Below are 22,795 nucleotides of genomic sequence, written 5' to 3' on the forward strand. Positions count from 1 at the left end.
ATACAAAGCTAGGTGGGAATGTAAGTTGTGAGGAGGATGCAAAGGCTTCAAGGGGATATAGACAGGATAAGTGAGTGGGCAAGAACATGGCAAATGGAATATAATGTGGAGAAATGTGAAGTTATCCACTTTGGTAGGAAAAATAGAAAAAGTATTTTTTAAATGGTGAGAGATTGGGAAATGTTGGTGTTCAGAGGGACCTGGGTGTCCTTGTACACGAATCACTGAAAGTTAACATGCAGGTACAGCAAGCAATTAGGAAAGCAAATGGTATGTTGGCCTTTATTACAAGAGGATTGGAGTGTAAGAGTAAAGATGTCTTACTGCAATTATATAGGGCCCTGGCGAGACCACACCTGGAGTATTGTGTACAGTTTTGGTCTCCTTACCTAAGGAAGGATACACTTGCCATAGAGGGAGTGCAACGAAGGTTCACCAGACTGGTTCCTGGGATGGGGATTGTCCTATAAGGAGAGATTGAGTAGACTAGGCCTATATTCTCTAGAGTTTAGAAGAGTGAGAGGTGATCTCATTGAAACATACAAAATCCTTGCAGGGCTTGACAGGGTAGATGCAGGGAGGATGTTTCCCCTGGCTGGGGAGTCTAGAACCAGGGGTCACGGTATCGGAATAAGGGGTCAGCCATTTATCACTGAAGGTGGTGAATCTTTGGAATTCTCTACCCCATAGAGCTGTGGAGGCTCAGTCGTTGAGTATATTCAAGAGAGATCGATAGATTTTTGGATATTATGGGGATAGTGCAGGAAAGTGGAGTTGAGGTAGAAGATCAGCCATGATCTTACTGAATGGCGGAGTAGGCTCGAGGGGCCGAATGGCCGCCTCCTGCTCCTATTTCTATGTTCTCCTGTGAAGCACCTTGGGACGTTTTACTATATTAATAAAGGCACTATATAAATACAAGTTGTTCTTGCATTTCAGATATAGGCTCTTTGTCAGAAATCCCTCAGTTCTCCATGAAGGGTTTGTATCTAAAAGCTTCATTTTATATCTTTCATTTCAGGTGCTGATTGACTTGCTGTGTATATTTAGCATTTTCTGCTTTTATTTGATTTCCAATGGCTACAGTTTTTAATCTGTAGCAAAGTCGGTTTTGTGCACGCACATCTCTTCTGTCTGGAAGACAAACATTTTGCCCCCGAGAGTTTTCTGCTGCTTTTTGTTAATCAGTCAGACTGACCTTTTGCAGTAAGCAGAATTTACAGGGGGCAAAATACTCCTCAAATAGTTAGAAAAATGTGGAAACTTCCTTTTGATCCAAATGTGATATAACTCCCTTCATCACAGGGATATCTTGGAAAGGAAAATATGTATTGAGTATTCCAGCAGCCTGGAATGATTATGGCCAGTTGTTTCCTGGTTTAAGTGCCTTGGGATGTTTTATTACGCTGAAGACATTGTATAAATGCAAATTGTTGTGTTGTGACTCCGGCCCCCCAGTATTTAACAAACTGATGCATTGCACTTGTTTAACTAGGGGGAAAGGCTTGGGCCGATCCGCGCGCACTTTTTTCACGTCATCAAGGATTACCCAGTGAACGGTGACCTACTTGAGAGACTTGAGGTGTTCAAAGCACTAACGGAAAATGGAAAAGACATCACCTATTTGGAAGAAGACTTGTGTACGTATGTGGCGCGTTTTAGGAAGATTGCTGTAGATCTTGATTTGAGTTCATGATGCTAATGGTATTCATCAGGTCAGCATAGAATAGACCTCCGAACTATTGGGTTTTGCCGCCTGCATCAATGCCATTAAAATAACTAAGACTTGGGAGAAGAATTTGTGTTTTATTCCCCCAGAAAATGCAGCATCATTTGTGTTACCAAATGTCTGGTGCCACACATTTAAGTGAATCATCCGTTAAATTTTTTTTTACAGCAGAGAAGGAAAATTTTTCATAGCTTTTAAAAAAAAATTATTTAGCACTTTAAATATTGTTTTGACGTGACAGGTACTAAAATTATTTTGTCTAGACAGCTAGAGAGTAGATTTATAGATGCAGAGTAGTATGTAATTGCAATTATTGTAAGGCTGCATATAGTGACGCTGTCATTCCTGGCTAGAATGGAGATGATTGGCTAATTTCCCTTGCCAATCACGCCTGGAGGCTGCACTGATGTAAGTGACTGGGATTGATTTTCTGCGCATAATTTGTATGATGTATCTATCCTCCACTCACTGCATTTTGCTGGAGAAATAATCCTGCTTTTATCGGGAGACTTTGCTATAGTTTCGGTCATGAGTTCTGCTTACTATAGTTTGTAGAGACTCTGTTTGCTGTAAAATAGACTTTGCTGTGAGCCCTGCCGTAAGTCCCACCTCGCCTCCCAACTCATTGGCTGACACACTGGTGTCAATATTCACTTTGCTATAAAATAGCCTGTAGACTTGGATCTTTTGTTTCTGGGTGTAATGCTTTCTTTTAAAGATATTTCTCTCCTCTCCACCACCCCACCCCCCCCCCCCCCCCCCCGCCCCCAAATTGAGTATTTCTGTGCCACGTAGCCTCTCAAGCCAAGAGAGTGTGTGACCTGGTGCCAGACCTTTGCTCTTGGTCTGACACCGACTGCTATGAAGGGAGCCAAGAGCAAAGCAGGGCGACTTCTCTTTCTTTGTGGATGCGTTCCTGCCCTTGAATCAAGGCTGAGATCGTAAAAACCCCATGGAGAGAGTGCAGGGCACAAACCTGCATCCTCCTGCTATGAGATACATTGTCCCTGGGCCCTGCAATGCTGTGCCATATCTTGGTAGTATCAGATTGAGTTTCCACTTTTAACCAGGTGAAACAGTGGCTGTTTAACACTTGGATACCAATGAGCAGATTTATTATTAATTGGTAACGAATTCCCTGTTCTCTAAAAATGAGACTGTTGCTTTATTGGTGTAAACTTGATAATCTTGTGTGTTTGCTTTATATAGCCTCTTTTGTCCTCAAGTGGTTGGAAATTGGTCTCACTGCGGAGTTTCTGGAGGCACTAGTCAATCTGGTCAAATTCAACAGCTGCTACCTGGATCTGATTGTGGCTCAGATAGTCCAGTAAGTGAGAAGGGTGTTTCATGAAATTTGCTGTTGCAGAGTGTAGGTGACAGTCACAACTGTATGACTTGTTTATCATAGCTTAAATCCTCTCAACCATACAAAGCTAAAGGCTGTGATAGAAAGTTATCAGTGGCCTGATGTAGGAGCTCAGCATTTTTATTGTGCACTAAAAGGCCTGACTTGGTTTTTGAGGCTCTAACAAAGGCCAATTGATCATCCACTGAAAGTAAATATTGGCTCCATTTTCCCTCCCCACCCCATCCCAGACTAGATCCCTATCCCATCCTTCGTCCCATTTTACTTTTGAGGGGAACTTAATCGCAGCCCCATTAATGTAGCTTGTTGCTACTGTCTAAAGCTGTAGTTAGACACTGCTGGGTGGCCTGTTGTAACCTGGTGTGTGCTGTAACTAGAGCTAGGTGCCACAGTTGTCTATTATGAGAACTTTGGTACAGTGACAGGTCTATTATTATTGATTAACACATGAGAAAATATTCTGTGCAGTTCTGGTCTGTTGCATTGACGAGCATTCTGTTGCACTAACTCTTCCACCGTTGATTCTGAATTGTGCGTCCTTTTAAAATGCAGAAGTAGGTTGTCCCTAAAATTCTCTTGCAAGTTATAAATTCATACTAAAAACACTGGCCAAACAGTTGGAATAATTTTGAACTACTTCCTTATTTTAATTTTCATGTGACTTTCTAAGGTTTGTGATTGTGCAGTTTAACTTGCTCCTTTTACCGTTCAGAGTGGTTTCTGTCTATCTGCAGTGATAGTGACCTACAGTCCCCTGTGTAGCAATGTATACTCATATATTTTTGTTTTCTTTCAGTAAGATCTGTGTTCTTTGTAATCTGACCACTGTGCCAACAGATATAGAGGTTAGTGTCTGATATTCAGCATGCAAGCACAGCTTTATATTGCTATGGAGGTTTGGGGTACTTGTCAATTTTCTCCAGTGTGCTTTAAATTATTTAGAAGATGCCCTTAACACTGCAAAAAAAAAAAAAAAAAATTCGAAATAACTGGATAAATGTTTGTTTTCATGTAAAATCTGTAGTACAGTGTAAGTTTTTTTTTAGGCAATTGAATCGACTTCTAAACGAAGACGTTATGTGAGCTATTTACATTTCTGTGGCTTCTTCATGTAGGTGCTGCAAGATTCGAGTTAATGTGAACTTGATATTCCTGAAATCTGATGCATTTAGAGTAGTTGGCAGCTTGTGACACAAAAATGTGACCTGTGTACATGCCTAAATATTTTTATCTCGCTGGTAGAATATTGAAACACAGGCTGCCAGGTGAGAATGTATAATGTAAAGATTTTGTATCGTTCAGAAACCAGGATGTTCATCTGCCTCTGGAACTTTTTAATGCAAAATTGCTATGCTTTTACAGCAGAGACACACCAGTATGGAAATTTATGTCACGATCATTTGCCCTAAACATGGGTTAAGATTCCTTCTATAGAGGAATGAAGAGATGGGGGGGCGGGGTGGTTACAGTTTGGTCCAATTAGGGTCAACTGTTCATCTCTCGTTTATACTAGAGATCACCACTGTAGATCTCCATGTGATGCATGAGTTTTTCAGTAAATATGCTACAATATTATAAGATGTATGGTTGTATCATGCTTGCCCTGTCCACAATCCATTTGATAATCCATTGGCTAGAGAACAGTGAGAAATATTGCAATGGCCTCAACTGCTGAAACTTCTAACTTCAAGCTTGGCTGAAAAGTGGTAAATGCAATTTCAAGGTGTATTGAATTTCCTATCGTATTGGGAAGGTGGTCAGGTTGCCTGGCCTTTCATAGACTGAAACAGATCTGCTCAAGGTACCTGTTCCAAAGATTGGATTGTTTTATTTTTGATGAGTTCTCTCAAAGCATGGTTTGAAAGTAAAAACAGAAAATGCTAGAAATACTCGGCAGGTCAGGCAGCATCTGTGGAGAAAAAGAGTGTTAACATTCCAGGTCGATGACCTTTCATCAGAACTGGAACAAGCTAGAGACGTAACAGATGTTAAGCAAGTGCAGGGGAGGAAAGAACAAAAGGGAAGGCCTGTGATAGGATGGAATGCAGGAGAGATTAAAAGACAAAAGGGATGATGCAAGGCAAAAGGAGATGGTAATGGGGCAAGTAAAGAAACAAAAGATTACATAGGATATACAGCCCAACCATTCTATGCTGGTGTTTATGTTCCACTCGAGCCTCCTCCCGTCTTTCCTCATCTAACCATATCAGTATAACTCTCTCTTCCCTTCTCCCTCATGCTTATCTAACCGCCCCTTAAATGCATCTATACTATTTGCTTTAACCACTCCCTGTGGTAGTGAGTTCTACATTCTCACCACTCTGGGTAAAGAAATTTCTAATGAATTCCTTATTTGATTATTTGGTGACAATCTTATATTGATGGCTTCTAGTTTTGCTCTTCCCCATAAGTGGAAACGTTCTCTCTGTACCTACTCTATCAAAACCTTTCATAATTTTAAAGACCTCTATTAGGTCACCCCTCAGCCTTATCTTGTCAAGAGAAAAGAGACTCTGCCTGTTCAACTTTTCCTGATAGGTGTACCCTGGCATTTCTGATATTGTCCTTGTAAATCTTCTCTGCACCCTCTCCAGTGCCTCCTATATCCTTTTTATAATATGGTGACCAGAACTTCAACCAGTACTCCAAGTGTGGTCTAACCAAGGTTCGATACAAGTCTAGCATAACTTCATGACTTTTCAATTCTATCCCTCTAGAAATAAACCCTAGTGCTTGGTTTGCTTTTTTATGGCCTTGTTAACCTATGTCGATACTTTGTGATTCGTACTCCGAGATCCCTTTGCTCCTCTACCCCAGTTAGATTCTTATTTTCCAAGTAATATGTGACCTCTCTTTTTCTTACCAAAATGTAGTACCTCACATTTATCTGTGTTGAATTTCATTTGCCGATTATATGGCCATTCTGCAAGTTTATTAATGTTGTCTTGTAATTTGTTGCAGTCCTCTTTAGTATTGACTATCCCTCCCCCCCCCCCCCAATTTGGTGTCGTCTGCAAATGTAGAAATTGTGTTTTTGATTCCAAGGTCTAAATCGTTAATCTAAATTATGAACAACAGTAGTTCCAGCACTGATCCTTATGGAACACCACTTCTCACCTTCTGCCACTGTGAATAGCTGCCCTTTACCCCTAATAACAGAAAACGCTGGCAAATCTCAGCAGGCCAGGCAACATCCGTGGAGAGAGAAACAGAGTCAATGTTTCGGGTCGAAATCCATGCTAACTTTTTTTGTTTCTAGATGTTCTATTTTTCTCCTTTTTAGTAGGGATTCCATCATTTTTTCCTACCACCGATGTTAAGCTGACTGGTCTACAGTTCTGTAGAAGGGTTTCGACCCGAAACGTTGACTCTGTTTCTCTCTCCACAGATGTTGCCTGGCCTGCTGAGTTTTTCCTGTTACTTCGGATTTCCAGCATCTGCAGTATTTTGCTATCGTACCCTTTACCCCTACTCTCTGCCTACTCTCTGCCTTCCATTCTGCTACTTGTCTCCTGACTTCGCATTCCCTGACCTTATTCATTAGTCTATTATGCAGTACCTTATCAAAGGCCTTTTGAAAATCTAGATAAGTAACATCTGCGTTACCCTTGTCTACTCTGTTACCTCTTTTTAAAAAAAATAAAAAAAAAATTAATTGAGGTTGGTCAAACAAGACTTTTCCCCTTTGAAATTCATGCTAACTTTTTTTTGTTTCTAGATGTTCTATTTTCTCCTTTTTTAGTAGGGATGCCATTATTTTTCCTACCACCGATGTTAAGCTGACTGGTCTATAGTTCCCTGGACATGTTCTATCTCCTTTCTTAAATATAGGTATTATGTTCGCTATCTGCCAGCCCTCTGGCACTACACCTTTTCCTAACGAATTGCTAAATATGTGTAGTGATGCCTCTGCTATTTCTTCCCTAGATTCTTTTAAAATGTGCGGATGTAATCCGTCTGGACCAGGGGTTTTATCCTGAGTTTCATTTGTTTATTTAGTATATCTCCTTGTTTTATTTTAAATGCAGTTAACTCATTACTAATCTCTATCTGATGTCATCTCTACCTGTTCTACCTCCCTGGTAAATACTGAAGCAAAATAATTATTTAATATCTCTGCCTTCTCTCTTGCTGCCTGTGGTATTATCCTCTCCATCCCTTAGTTGCCCTAGTTCCATACTGACTTTTTTTATTTGTGCCTGTAAAATATTTTACTAATTTGTTTTATGTTCCTTGATTATTTATTTAATTTTGTAGTTCCTCTTTGCCGTCCTAATTTTTTTTTGACCTCTCTCAATCCCTTCATATTCTCCCTTATCATGCTCTTCCTCTGCTGTCCATGTACTTAATGTATGCCTCTTTCCTTACCCTCAATTTTTCCCTTAGAGCTTTATTCCTCTCCTCCACAGTGTGTCATTAGTGTTTAGCTTGTTCTTGTTTATTAGTGGAATATATTTTTTCCTGGACTCTGTTGAACACCATTTTAAATGTTTCCCATTGCTGTTCTACATCATTGTTTGCCAATACTGTTGTCCATTTTATTTTCCCAAGTTCTGTTCTCAGCCCCATCCAAATCAGCTTTTCTCCAATCTATTACCCTGGTCTTTGTCATACCTATGTCTTTCTCAATTATTATCTTAAAGCATATTATATTATGGTCACTATTGTTTAGATGTTCCCCTACTTCTCTTGTATGCTCTGGTTTAATCCCCATTACTAGATCCAATAGTAATTCCTTTCTTGTTGGGCTTTTTACATATCGGGTTAGAAAGGAGTCCTGTACACATTGTAGGATCGCAATTCCCTTATCCCCTTTACCTACCTCTACTGTCCAAATAATATCTGGGTAGTTGAAATCCCCCATGATGATGATTCTATGTTTTTTACTAATTTCCCTAATTTGTCTGCATATTTTTTCCTCCACCTCCCTTCCACTATTAGGTGGTCTGTAGATGACCCCTACAAGAGTGATTAATCCTTTATTTTCTTTTATCTCTATCCACATGGATTCTATTTCTGTCTTGCTGATAGCTGCGTCACTTTTTTCTACTGCCATTGTTATCCCTAATAAGTACAGCTACTGTAACTCCCCTTGTCCCCCTCTATCTTTTCTAAGTATTTTATACCTTGCAATGTTTAATTCCCAGTCCTGATTTTTCTGTAGCTATGTCTCAGTAATCTGTACTATGTTTGGTTCCTCGCAACGCATGATTGCCTCCAGCTCCCCTGTTTTTTATTACAAACACTGCATTGCTGTACAGACAGATTAACTCATTTTTAATAGCAGTTCCTCTTTATTTTTAACCATCTTTTTAAACTCCTGTTCTATAACTCTATTTATTCCCTGGCCATCAATGTCCTCCCTTACCTTACTCTTTCCTACGCTCTCCTTTCCTGTTTTGTTTATATTTAGGCTGGTTTCATTTCTTGTAGATCCCTCCCCATGTCTTACTAGTTTTAAAGATGAGTCTAGAAGAGGTTAAATGGGAATGGCAGAAATATCAACAGCTGCCATGTGGAAAAAATGGGGGCAGAGCGTATTGTCTGAAATTGTTGAATTCAGTGTTGAATCCAGAAGTGCCTAATCGAAAGATGAGGTGCTGTTCCTCGAGCTTACATTGAGCTTCCAACAGTGTAAGAGGCCAGAGTGGGAGTGGAGCAGAGAATTAAAGTGACAGGCGAACGGAAGCTCGGGGTCACGCTTACGGACTGAACTGAGGTGTTCCACAAAGTGGTCACCCAATCTGCGTTTAGTCTCCCCAATGTAGAGGAGACCGCATCGTGAGCAGCGAATACAGTATACTAAATTGCATTAATACAAGTAAATCGCTGTTTCACCTGGAAGAAGTGTTTGGGGTCCTGGACAGTAGGAAAGGAGGAGGTAAAAGGGCAGGTGTTGCACCTCCTACGCTTGCACAGGAAAATGCCGTGGGATGGGGAGGGGGTGATTTGAGGAGTGGACCAGGGTCCCTTTGGAATGCTGAAGGGGAAGATGTGTTTGGTGGTGGGATCACGCTGGAGGTGGCAGAAATGGCGGAGGATGTTCCGTTGAATGTGGAGGCTGGTGGGGTGAAAGATGAGGACAAGGGGAGCCCTATCGTGGTTCTGGGAGGGAGGGGAAGCGATGAGAGCAGAAGTGCGGGAAATAGAACGGACACGGTTGAGGGCCATGTCAACCTTGGTTGAGGAAAAAGGAAGACACGTCGGAAGCACTAGTATGGAAGGTGGCATCGTCCGAGCAGATTTGAAAGTATTGGGAAGTGTAAGTTGAGCCCGAGTAGTGATTGTGACAGCCCTTTTATCCTTGCAAGAAATATTCTCGACTTTTCTTTTTGCTTTCCTCTTCATTTCTTTTCTCCACTCCATTTTAGTGTGTGTGTGTAAGCAACTGAAAAATGATCTGCTTAGGTGTGTCATGATCTGAAATGGAGATCTAACATTTTTTTAATAGAGGAAAAACTTTTCTACTCATTGCAGGTCTCCCTTCAAGTCCTTGATGCAGTCGTTTGCTACAACTCTCTGCCCTCTGAGTCTCTCCCGGGGTTTATCATTACGCTCTGCCGCACAGTTAATGTCAAGGAATTCTGTGAGTCCTGTTGGAAGGTAAGATTTGCACACTTGTGACAACACAAATGTGTGGATCTTGAAAATATAAATTTTGAATCACTTTTTTAAAATTAGAAGTTTGTCCAGAAACCAGTTTTGCAGCCGGTATGTGTTTGGTAAGTATGAGTGATGTAACTCGAGTTTAAAATTCTTTATTTAAAAGTAATTGCAAGAACCCAATGCAGGCACTTAGAATTTTGACCTATTTAAATATCTTATTGGAGGAAACTAGACAACAGCAGTGAAATAAGCCAAAAAAAGGCTTATTAATTATCCCTATTTCAGAATTATCCATGGCTATTTTTAAAAAGTGGAGGAATTTAATAAATCTTTTAGCAACCTTGGGCTGTGCAGTGGTTTGTGCTTATGGTGACTGCAACAGAACTTCTAGCCTGTAGTATTGGAGGATATTTTCTTCTTTAAAGCAGCAGGTGACTTTATAGATAAGCACCTACCTGTCGATCAGATTGGCTTGCTTGTTTGCCCAAATTCATCCTATTTACAGAATGTGTGGTGTCCCATTTTGCAGCTCTGCTTCAGTGATCGATCATGGCTTCAGTGGAGGTGGGAGTTGGGGTGAGAGTTATTGTACTGGGTGGAAATCTGATTTTCTTAGCTGCTTGTCCCCACTGACACCACTGTTGAATATCAAATGCGTCTCACAAGGGAATTCTCTTGTCTGATGTCATGCCTATACTATTGTGTAAATAAAAGGTTGGTAGCGAGGGTTATATGGAGACTGGGTCCCTGTAAATACAAATATTTTAAGAAGAGAAATAATGGGTGGATGAAATCTTTGAGTAAGTATTGATAGTCATTGACGTATTTGTTTGGTCTCAGCAGCCCAATGTAATCTACGTCTCATTGCAAGGACCTTGACCCTGAACTAAAGACTTAACAGGATTTTCCTTTTCCAGCTGATGCGCAAAGTCTTGGGAACTCACCTGGGGCACAGTGCAATTTATACAATGTGTCGCATTATGGAGGATAAGTATGGCTATATTTTCATTCTCTGCCTTTTTTATTTAAAAAAAATAGTTTTAACTAGTTCAGTAATTTGCAATTTTTATTAAGCTTTGATTTGTTTATATATGGTAAAATATTTGCGTGCAATTTTGCTTTTCTTAAAACAAACTTCCTGCAAGCAATAATTTTGATCCTGTTGTATTTAACTTTGTTATCCTGATGTTAGAGTGCATACGGATGATGCGGCTTTGTTGAGAGGTGCAGTATTCTTTGTTGGAATGGCTCTCTGGGGTGCACATCGTCTCTTTACCCTGAAGAGTACCCCAACATCTGTTTTACCCTCTTTTTATAAGGTAAAACTGGGTAATCTTTTAACCAGGAGTAGTTTATGGTTCTAAACCAGGACTTTGTATTTACGCTTTTTCTTTTTGGCAGGGGCTATTTGTTTATACTGCAGACTTCATTTCCTTGAGGTTTAGTGTAAAGCCATTCTGATAACTATGAAAGCAACATTATTATAGGGCTGCATATTTAGTTTGGCTTCCAAGTGTAAGAATATAAGCACCATTGGGAATAAGGAAAGGCCTTTAAACCAACAAGCTTATTTCTTTGTCAAAGATTTGTTCTACCTAATTGCCGCCTTGCCACACAGTTCTGTCTCCTGAAATACATCTGATTGTTCACAACATTTCTGCTTAAAGAGACACTCATTTGATTTTCTTTTACTTGTCCAAATGTGACCGTACGCAGTAACTTGGTCCATACTGGACATTCGAACTCGCTCAATATTAAACATTCAGTAATTCATGATCAATATTTAGCACTCTTTCAGCCAGTCAATATTGGACACGTAGTACTCAGTAACTGTCAATATTCGACACTAAATCAATATTGGACAAGTAATCCAGTCAAAACTTAGTAACTGTTAATGTTGGGCACAAATTTACAATCAGTATTGGACACTCTAACTTCTGGTCATTTATTGAGCACTCAGTAACTTCGTTCATATTAGACACTCCATAATTTGGTCGATATTAGACATACTAAGCTAGTCAGTATTGGGAGCTGTTAAGTGATTCTGACAAAATTGAACACTCAGTAACTCAATTAGCATTAGACATGCAATAACTGTCAATATTAGACACACTGGAAGCTCAGTAACTCGGTCAGTGTTGGATGCTCTGTCAGTATTGGGCAGTCGGTAACTAACAGTTAATACTGGAGACACAGTTAATACTGGAGACTCAGTATCTTGGGTCATATTAGGCACTCTTAACTGGGTCAATATTGGACAATCAACTCAAGTGGAAGTTATATTTTTAAAAAAAAAATCAATTGACACACTGTGCAACTGGTTATTTCTTTCAGGCTATGACAAGTGCCAATGCAGTAGTGTCCTACGAAATTGTCCTGTCTATCACTAGATTGATCAAAAAGTATGGAAAAGAACTGCAAGTAGTTACTTGGGAGCAACTTTTGGATATTATTGAGAGGTTACTTCAGCAAATCCAGGTGAGTGAATTTTAAAGTTTGTCTTCTAAGCTGGGCTTTGAGTTTCCCACTCTCCTATCCACTTTGTTGCATTGAATGCAAATAAAATTCTGTGAAAGGGAATATTTTTCACTTCAGACAAGTGGCGTTGACTTTGGTGAAAGCAGTTAGTGGCTGCCAGCTGCATGCAGTGTTCAATTATATCCACTCTGGAAAGGTTTCTAATCTATCAGCCAGGGTGCAGTAAGACGCAATGAAATTCTGACGTACTTGCGATGCCAAAGGGCAAAGTGGATTTGAAGCCCCACTTAGTGAGGTTGTGATATCTTCCGATTTATTTAGAATCTTGCAGCATTGAAGGAGGCCATTTGGCCCATCGTGCCTGTGCCAGCTCTTTGAAAGAGCTATCCAGTTGGACCCACTCCCCCGCTCTTTCCCCACAGCCCGGCATTTTTTTTCCTTTTCAAGTATATATTCAATTCCCTTTTGAAAGTTGCAATTGAATATGCTTCCACCACTCTTTCAAGAGTGCATTCCAGATCATCATAACTCGCTGTGTTTGATTTTTTTAAATTCTCCTCAACTCCCCTCTGGTTCCTTTGCTGATGCTCATAGTGGAAATCATAAAACCCAAGCATTCTACAGTTTATATCCTCTTCATTTTGTGTGTGGTGTAATTTCCTTAAGCACGGACACTGTAGTGTAATGTCGGTTACTGGCCTGGACTAATAATGCAGTGACGGTGAGTTCAAATCCCACCATGGCAGTTTGAGAATTTGAATTCAGTTTAAAAGGAAAAATATGGAACTAAAAAAAGCTGGCATCAATTTTAAAAAGTGACCAAAAAGCCAACAGGTTTGCTAACGTCCTTTTGGGAAGGAAACTTGCCATCATTACTTGGTTTGGCCAATATGTGACTCGAGTCCCATACCAATGTGGTTGATTCTTAACAGTCCTCTGAGGTGGACTAGCAAACCATCACTACCACCTCTGGGGAAACTAGGGATGGGTGCCCACATCCTGAGAATTAATATATATTTTTAAAAAACATCCATTTCCTATGTTGACTGATTTGGAGATTGCATTCCTCCAGTCTCGCTGACTGGTAATGGCAATTTCCTTGACATTGACAGTGAATCCAGGTGCTTTTGTGAAAAGCCTTGTTGCGAATACCTCACTTTTTGGAGTGCATTCAAATAACTTGCCTGTGAGTTTTGTATCTTAATGTTGGTTAGATATCCCCTTTAATTTGTCCTAATTTTATTTTAGACACTGGGTAGTCATGAGCTGTCAATTATTGTACATGAGCTGCTAACCACTGTAGAGGAGCTGTATGAACAGAATGACTATCATGGTCCTCAGGAGCGATTATTCATGCTGATTGAAAAGTGTTCCGATAAAAGACCGGTAAGATTCTGAAATTGCTTTAATCTTTATCGGTGAAATTATGGTTTATCAAGGTGAAGGATGTTGAGCTAAAAAATCCAGCGCTTTCTGCGTTTTGGGTATTGAAACAGTTGCAAATCAGGTATATCTGTGTACATTTGTAGCTATGTTACTGTAGGGGTAAGCATGTGCAAAATGATTTGAAACATTGTACTGAAATGAATGGCCGAACCAAGCTGAGAATCCATTGTAGGTTCTAAGGTCCAGGTGCCTGCAGATGGATAGCTGTGGCTATTTTGCACTGTACTAAATAGTTGTAATTGTGCAAGGTCTGGGCTTGGGTGTTTTTAAAAAGTAGTTGTTACTAGAATTACTGATTTATTTTTCTTGAAGTGTTGGTATGAGCACGTATTAACCATTTTGTATATTTTTGGCTTGATATTTAAGGAGGTCTCGGTCCTTACACTTGTGTCCTATCGGGCTCAGTCTATTCACCCTGCCAAACACTGCTGGATTCAGAATCTGCAGAAGCTAATGGAGAAGTTCTTCAGGTAGAAAGCTACATTCATTAACTTCACTAGCCTTGCACAGTTCTTGTACTTATCTAGACATAATTTTCACGGGACTATTTTATTTTCACTGGGGAAAATGCTGAAAATGTACGGCATCGAAGATAGAAAGACAGGTTAATGCTTAGGATGCAACCTTTCACTATTGTAATGCATCTTGGAAGGAGTGCAGTGAAGATTCACCAGACTGATACCTGGGATGGCAGGAATGACTTATGAGGAGAGATTGTGTCGATTGGGTTTATACTCACTGGAGTTTAGAAGATTGAGAGGGGATCTCATTGAAACCCATAAAATTCTGTCAGGCCTGGACAGACTAGATGCAGGAAGGATGTTTCTGATGGCCGGGGAGTCCAGAACCAGGGGTCATAGTCTAAGGATAAGGGGTAAGCCATTTAGGACTGAAATGAGGAGGAATTTCTTCACCCAGAGAGTGGTGAACCTGTGGAATTCTCTGCCACAGAGGGCGGTGGAGGCCAGTTCATTAAAATATATTCAAGAAAGAGTTGGATATATTTCTTAAGGCTAAAGGGATATGGGGAGAAGGCAGGGACAGGGTACTGAATTTGGATGATCAGCCATGATCTCATTGAATGGCGGAGCAGGCTCGAAGGGCCGAATGGCCTACTCCTGCTCCTATCTTCTATGTTTCTATGAGGTACTGTCTCAATGTTCTGTATTGGCGTGCGGTTAACTTCTGTTTAGATGTTTTTCCCCTTGCACCTCTGATGTGCCTTGGGGTGTTTATTGTCTACATTAATAGAGCTATATAAATGCAAATTTGTTTGAGAGATGCTTAAGCATACCAAGCATATTCTTGGTCCAATGTCTTCCTATACCTGCAGGAATGAGAATCGTAGCACCATCCGCAAGAAAACTCTTGATGTCTTGTCATTTGTTTTGAGCATTAATCGGCAGCTGTACGAAGTAAGTGCAAAGACTGAAGGGTAAATGTTAAAGTCGGGTAGCAAGTTTTGTGTGGCAGTGTTTTTAAAGCCACACCGTGGTGTGCCACAAAGCGGTAGGGCGTAGGTTGACACGGCTGAACTTTGCTTTTAAAATCCCAATTTTGGGAGATCTGTTACCATTAGCAGTTGTGAGTGGAGGCCAAGAACTTCCCTACAATGGGCTAAGTGCTTGAAAATAATCCAGGCTGTACACCTGTACCTCTTATTGCCTCACTGGGTTCCTGGGAGTGGGTTGTCCCCTTGCCCAATGATCACTGTAAAAATGTTTTGCAATGAAGTGTATGCATTGCTTTAATTAGCCATAATATCATTAAATTTGAGAGAGGGGAACTTCATGAGCGATGAATGTTGTAAATTGAGTTTAAATTTTATATTTTCTAGAGGAATGTTTGTGAAAAAGGAAAAATATTGAAGTGGTGCTTGTTAATTCAAGGCAAGTGCTGTCCTTTATTTTATAGGAGGAGCTGATTGAAGCTATAGTGATCCCCCAGCTAAGGCACATTGCGGAGGATAAGGATCATATGGTACGGAGATTGGCCTCTCAGCTACTGGTGGACTTGGCAGAGGACTGCAACACCCCTCAATTTAACAATCTCTTGGACATTATAGAAAAGGTATTGGTACTATAGGCACAGTGGATATTAAATAAAGAAGTAATTATGCAGTGAGATTCTTTTTATTAATGAATCTCCATTTAATTGTAAGTTTGTGATTGCGTGTAATGAAGATTGCACAGGTTACCAGCCTAGCCCCGACTGAAATTTAAAAAGTTGTTTCTAAAAGTGTAAAATGAAATCCACACACTGCACAGTGCAGGCCTGTTATATGGCGTTTGATTTGTTTTCCACTCAATCTTTGTGCGTATCACAAGAATTTGTTTCAGTGGGACTGTGGTTACTTCTCCTTTACACAAGCATGGTCTCCCAATTTAGCAGTTGAAGTACAGGAAACTTTGGTTTATCCGGAGGTTGTATGTCCGGAAACTTCGATCTAACGGCAGAAATCAGCAGCCGTTTTGGTTAGGTTTTTTTTTCTTCACCTAGCATTTTTTTTTTTTTTTAACAGCCAGGCTCTGGAAAGCGTCTCTGTAGCTTAGCAACAGCATCAGAGACGCTTCCAAGGTACGGGCCGAGTGTTTATAAGCTGTTGCTAAGCAACAGTGTTTGTTGTCAGATACGGAGATGAAAACCTCCGTATCTGACAACATTGGCGCTGGTCTATCCGGAAGTTTTGATAGAATGGCAGCAGCTCGGTCCCGTCGGTGCCGGATATCGCGAAGTTTCCTGTATTTAGGGTAGCATTCAGAAATAGTAAAGCATTATATTTCAAAACAATATAAAATGGTAGATCTCATGTTCTAGCAGTTGTGCGAGATTACACCCCATGAGGTGTAATCTCGCACAACTGACACATATTTGACACATTGCTTTAGAATTTGATCAGTTATACTGAAACAAAGTCATTAAGCATGCGCCGTTAAACTTGGGCGGATTTTAGCCTTTATGGGTTTTAAAATTTCTTTTTAATACTGTATAATGTGTTTATATAGTAGTAAAATGTGTCTCCTTTTTTAAGGTTGTCAATCGGCCACTCATTGATCCACCTGTTGTGGAAGCAGTGGAAAGTGACTTTTTATATGAATCTCCGCTGGAGGATGTGAAGACCGCTGTCTTGGGTCTTCTAGAGATTCTGCAGGTTGACTATAGATCTTGTGCCTAATTCGGTCGGAGCTTGTTTTTGGGAATGTGCGATTTGTAATCCTGCCATTTTTAAAGTTGAGTTAGTGGACAATGATTATGTAGATCACCATTTTAAAATGACCGTGGACCGTGCATCGTGGAAAGCGGTTCTACTTGTGTCACCTGCTTATTGCCATCAGTAATTCAGGTTAAATTGTTAACTAGCATGTTTTACTCTTACTCTTAAAACATTTTTTCTAGCTGGGATTTCTATCTGTTTCATTGCCCGTTACTACTTTAATGTTTTGTGCTGTGTCATGCAAATTCCACTGAGAACTTGTGTTCGATTGCAAGTATGGCCTCATTGTTGAAGTGGGAAACTCCATTATGGGGTAAAAATTCCACTTTAGTGCTCCTGGCACACGCTGGAGCTATACATCACAAATTGCACACTGTCAACCTAGGTTGTGCGGTTTTTCAAGAACAGCATTTGTATTTCCATTTATACGCCTAATACTTCTGATATCCTAAATAAGCTTCGCTATGCTGTTCCACTTAATTTAATTTAACTTTCTAACTTAATATGAAAGCTTGAGCTTTAAATGTTTGCTTTCAGCATAAATGGTAATGCATCGTATCGGAGTGCTGTTAGTGAGGCTTTCGCAACCAGCAGGTGGCACTGCTACTTGTGGGTAATGCATCGTATCGGAGTGCTGTTAGTGAGGCTTTCGCAACCAGCGGGTGGCACTGCTACTTGTGGGTAATGCATCGTATCGGAGTGCTGTTAGTGAGGCTTTCGCAACCAGCAGGTGGCACTGCTACTTGTGGGTAATGCATCGTATCGGAGTGCTGTTAGTGAGGCTTTCGCAACCAGCAGGTGGCACTGCTACTTGTGGGTAATGCATCGTATCAGAGTGCTGTTAGTGAGGCTTTCGCAACCAGCGGGTGGCACTGCTACTTGTGGGTAATGCATCGTATCGGAGTGCTGTTAGTGAGGCTTTCGCAACCAGCAGGTGGCACTGCTACTTGTGGGTAATGCATCGTATCGGAGTGCTGTTAGTGAGGCTTTCGCAACCAACGGGTGGCACTGCTACTTGTGGGTAATGCATCGTATCGGAGTGCTGTTAGTGAGGCTTTCGCAACCAGCGGGTGGCACTGCTACTTGTGGGTAATGCATCGTATCGGAGTGCTGTTAGTGAGGCTTTCGCAACCAGCGGGTGGCACTGCTACTTGTGGGTAATGCATCGTATCGGAGTGCTGTTAGTGAGGCTTTCGCAACCAGCGGGTGGCACTGCTACTTGTGGGTAATGCATCGTATCGGAGTGCTGTTAGTGAGGCTTTCGCAACCAGCAGGTGGCACTGCTACTTGTGGGTAATGCATCGTATCGGAGTGCTGTTAGTGAGGCTTTCGCAACCAGCGGGTGGCACTGCTACTTGTGGGTAATGCATCGTATCGGAGTGCTGTTAGTGAGGCTTTCGCAACCAGCGGGTGGCACTGCTACTTGTGGGTAATGCATCGTATCGGAGTGCTGTTAGTGAGGCTTTCGCAACCAGCGGGTGGCACTGCTACTTGTGGGTAATGAGTTCTTTGTTACAAAATAAATTGGCTTTCCCACTTTCTGTATCCTCAAACTATCATATTTGGCAATCCAATAAATTCAAGAAATATCTTTGTTTTGAACTGGGTATAACAATGCATTCTCTTTGCATTGATCAACTGAGAAATTCAAAACCCCAGTCATGCCATATTTAAAAACCTGCTTATACAAGGAAGTGTTCATTGGACTCTTAATTTATGCAAGTTATTAAGTACAGCTGCTTCCTGTAGATGGGGAGCGGATGCTCATTTGAAATGTATCCCCCTCCTGCACTTGAAATATATTCTGCAGTTACTCCGCAATTGAAATAGTAGACTGGACTGAGGAGAATTGAGCTGACTAATCAATAGTTTAAGGTAGTGCCCTGCTGAGACAGAATATAAACTTCATAATAAATATTTTCTGTATCAGATCCATCTTTGATATGCTCAGTAAGCAGATCCTGGTAGTTTTGAATGGTATTCCACAGAGCAAGTAATTCCAATTATTTGGGGGGGTTTTTTGCGGGGGGGGGGGGTAAATCAATAATGGAGTTGGCAAGCAATAGAATTGTATTAAAGTGTGATTGCTCTTCAAATGTTGAGAGGAACAAGAAGAGTTGAATGTTGGTGCTTTTCTAGGTGAGGGAATTTTGTGGGGGATTTGAATTTCTACATTCTCACATTAGATACAGAACCATCTACATTGTCAAGTGTTAATTCATACTTCATCAATGTGATGTTTCCATTTCCCACCTCTGCCATCTTTGTGGTATCTGGAAGTAGAAAATGATGGGCCTGTACAGAGTAGGACCTGGATTGAGACAGGTCAGACTCTTCCCAGAGAACCATTATATCAGTCCAGGCTGGATTCAAACTCTCCTCTCTAAAGTGGAAGAATACTGTGCTGACCCACTGGGCTGCTCACTCTCCCTTCCTCCCAACCCATTGTTCTGGGCTTTCTGTAGGTCAAGGAAAACCTGCAGGTGCAGGCATTCCAATAGAAACTAAATATATATAACTACCTAAACTCATGGAGCATAGAAAAAACTTGCATTTATATACCGTCTTTCATGACCTCTGGACATCCCAAAGTGCTCCACAGCCAATGAAGTACCTTTTTGAAGTGGTGTTGTAATTGGGAAACATGGCAGCCAATTTGTACATGGCAAGGTCCCACAAACAGCAATGAAATAAATGACTATCATCTGTTTGTTATTGGTTGTGATAAATGTTAGTCTGGACACCAGGGAGAACGCTCCTGCTCTTCCAATACTACTGTAGGATGTGCTGTGTCCACCCGAGAGGGCAGACGTTTAACATTTCATCCGAAAGACGGCACCTCTGACAGTGTAGCGCTCCCTCAGTACTGTACTTCTACAATGTAAATTCATTCTGACAGTTACACTGAAAGCGTTAACACTTTTTTCTTCCAGACCAAATTGTACAGTTTACCTGCCAGTCATGCAAGTCGCGTGCATGAGCTTCTGATAAGCCACATACAATCACACTACCAGCAATTGTACACATCTTCTATCGCAAGCAGTATACGCCTAAAGGTGGGTAGTGCCAGAGAATTCATCTCGCAATAGTTACAGAACCAACTTGCAGTTCCAATTATAACCCATTGTATACTGGATTTTGGTTAAAAATACTAATTATCTTTATTGAGTTCCTGAAATCCATATTTTTATTTTAGAAGAGAAACTCTCTCCCCCTCAAACAAACTTACTTTATTTTGTGTTATGTAAACCTGCTCAGTGTTTCAGTAAAGTGTGGCATTCTAAGGCTTGTGGCTATAACGCTATGGTCACAAGGCTGGAAATGTCCACAACTTGCATTTATATAGCACTGTTAATTTAGTAAAACACCCCAGGACACTTCACAGGAGCGTTATCTGACAATTTAACAAGCTGTCATTCGATTTGACACTGAACGCACCTGTCTAGGTGCATTGTATGAGGAGTGACACTCAACAGAGCTCTTAAATGTGTAATCTGAGATGCCTATAAATGACCCCCAACCTAGTCTTTCAGGTAATGTTCATGTCCAGTATGTGTACTGAACTTGATTTGAGTCACAGCGCTGTAACACTTTCTGACATAACTGGCCTTTGCATGCTGTCATCAGTTCTAAAAGTGACTGTTGCAATTGGTGCTTTGCTTTGTAGAGCTTGTTTCCAACTTTAGGTCTGTTTCTTTAATATTGTAGTGATCTTCTCTTCTTCCTCCTCCTCCCTTACATAGAAACATAGAAGATATGAGCAGGAGTAGGCCATTCGGCCCCTCGAGCCTGTTCTGCCATTCAATGAGATCATGGCTGATCATCCAAACTCAGTACCCTGTCCCTGCCTTCTCCCCATATCCCTTGATCCCTTTAGCCGTAAGAAATATATCTAACTCCTTCTTGAATATAATTAATGAATTGGCTTCCACTGTCTTCTGTGGTAGAGAATTCCCCAGATTCACCACTCTCTGGGTGATGAAATTCCTCCTTATTTCTGTCCTAAATGGCTTACCCCTTATCTTTAGACAGTGACCCCTGGTTCTGGACTCCCCCGCCATCGGGAACATCCTGCATTTAGTCTGTCTAGTCCTGTTAGAATTTTATAAGTCTCAATGAGATCCCCTCTCATTCTCCTAAACTCCAGAGAGTACAAGCCCAATCGACCCAATCTCTCCTCGTATGTCATTCCTGCCATCCCAGGTATCATCCTGGTGAATCTTCGCTGCACTCCCTCCATGGCAAGAACATCCTTCCTCAGATAAGGCGACCAAAACTGCACACAATACTCAAGGTGTGGTCTCGCCAAGGCCCTGTACAACTGCCGCAAGACATCCTTGTTCCTGTACTCGAATCATCTCGCTACGAGAGGATACAATTTGTCACTCTCGTGGGGCACAACTGAGTACAGTGATGCTACAATTCAGTTTTTTTTAAAAACCGTTGTTAATAAGCCCTTCATTAGGACTGAAGCCTTGGATTTGAATATCTCAAAGTAAATTCATTAAATTAGCTGAAATTCTGTTTTTTTTTAATGGACCGTAACTGCTTTTGAGCTAAATAGAGGGTTGAGGAAACAATGCACTCTGAAATGTGCCTACATTTTGTAACTATAGCTTTACATCCAGTAAGTGCATTTTGTTTTTTTAGGAAAGTTGAATAATTCAATCAATGTACACCAAAGGTGCAATATTTTTCATGTCATAGAAAAGCCAGTAACAGAATATCAATGAATATTGAGCAGTAATTGTTTTGATAACTAATTCAAAGTATTTTCCATAGGTATTCAATTTCTTTCTGCATCTTCGAGCTGACTCTCTCTTTCGCATTGGAGTGCCAAACAAGGACAGGATTGTGAGATTCAGCCCCTATTGTCTCTGTGGAAGCAGGTAGGCAATTTGGTATCTCTTTTATCCTTCATTCAAATCCTTCATTCAATCCATCCTTTCACAGTCATTGTCGTCAGAACATAGGAACAGGAGTAGACCATTCAGCCTCTCGAGCCTCTTGCGTCATTCTGTTAGATCGTGGTTGATTTGCACCTCAACTCCATCTACCTGCCTTTGCTCCATGTTCCTTGATACTATTATCTAACACACATCTATCGATCTCAGTCTTGAAAGTTTCAATTGACTCATCATCCCCAGCCTTTCAGAAGGCTTTTGATAAGGCCCTGCATAAGAGATTAGCGTGTAAAGTTAAAGCACATGGGATTGGGGATAAGGTATTGACTTGGATAGAGAACTGGTTGGCAGACAGGAAGCAAAGAGTTGGAATAAACGGGTCTTTTTCCGAGTGGCAGGCAGTGACTAGTGGGGTACCGCAGGGATCGGTGCTAGGACCCCAGCTATTCGCAATATATATTAATGAACTAGATGTAATGTCTCCAAGTTTGCAGACGACACAAAGCTGGGTGGGCGTGTGTGCTGTGAGAAGGATGCTGAGAAACTCCAGTACGACTTGGACAGGTTGGGTGATTGGGCAGATGCAGTATAATGTGGATAAATGCGAAGTTATCCACTTTGGTGGCAAAAACAAGAAGGCAGATTATTATCTGAACGGCAATAGATTGGGAGAAGGGGAAGTGCAACGAGACCTGGGTGTCCTTGTGCACCAGTCGCTGAAGGTAAGCATGCAGGTGCAGCAGGCGGTTAAGAAGGCAAATGGTATGTTGGCCTTCATAGCGAGAGGATTCGAGTACAGGAACAAGGATGTCTTGCTGCAGTTGTACAGGGCCTTGGTGAGACCACACCTTGAGTATTGTGTGCAGTTTTGGTCGCCTTATCTGAGGAAGGATGTTCTTGCCATGGAGGGAGTGCAGCGAAGATTCACCAGACTGATGACCTGGGATGGCAGGAATGACGTATGTGGAGAGATTGGGTCAATTGGGCTTATATTCGCTGGAGTTTAGAAGAAATGAGAGAGGATCTCATTGAAACTTAAAATTCTAACAGGA

General features: G+C 41.1%; 1 protein-coding gene across 6 annotated transcripts in view; it reads left to right on the forward strand.

Moving 5' to 3' along the window:
• tsc2 (TSC complex subunit 2) overlaps window positions 1-22,795 on the forward strand; it is an 85,213-nt gene that overhangs the window by 14,365 nt on the left and 48,053 nt on the right. For 5 of the 6 annotated variants that reach the window (XM_086000502.1, XM_086000506.1, XM_086000503.1 and 2 more), the window contains exons 5-18: window positions 1,496-1,640; window positions 2,939-3,056; window positions 3,892-3,940; window positions 9,573-9,698; window positions 10,619-10,692; window positions 10,894-11,020; window positions 12,036-12,179; window positions 13,428-13,565; window positions 13,992-14,095; window positions 14,959-15,040; window positions 15,540-15,695; window positions 16,657-16,776; window positions 19,773-19,895; window positions 21,622-21,728. In XM_086000502.1, coding sequence (XP_085856628.1) covers window positions 1,496-1,640; window positions 2,939-3,056; window positions 3,892-3,940; window positions 9,573-9,698; window positions 10,619-10,692; window positions 10,894-11,020; window positions 12,036-12,179; window positions 13,428-13,565; window positions 13,992-14,095; window positions 14,959-15,040; window positions 15,540-15,695; window positions 16,657-16,776; window positions 19,773-19,895; window positions 21,622-21,728 — 1,613 coding nt within the window. The remainder of the gene's footprint in view (window positions 1-1,495; window positions 1,641-2,938; window positions 3,057-3,891; window positions 3,941-9,572; window positions 9,699-10,618; window positions 10,693-10,893; window positions 11,021-12,035; window positions 12,180-13,427; window positions 13,566-13,991; window positions 14,096-14,958; window positions 15,041-15,539; window positions 15,696-16,656; window positions 16,777-19,772; window positions 19,896-21,621; window positions 21,729-22,795) is intronic. The other variant, XM_086000505.1, reaches the window with a different exon arrangement.

The sequence above is a fragment of the Somniosus microcephalus genome, chromosome 11 (genome assembly GCF_052327205.1).
Source record: "Somniosus microcephalus isolate GS21.2 chromosome 11, FLI_Smic_1.0, whole genome shotgun sequence".
Classification (NCBI taxonomy): domain Eukaryota; kingdom Metazoa; phylum Chordata; class Chondrichthyes; order Squaliformes; family Somniosidae; genus Somniosus; species Somniosus microcephalus.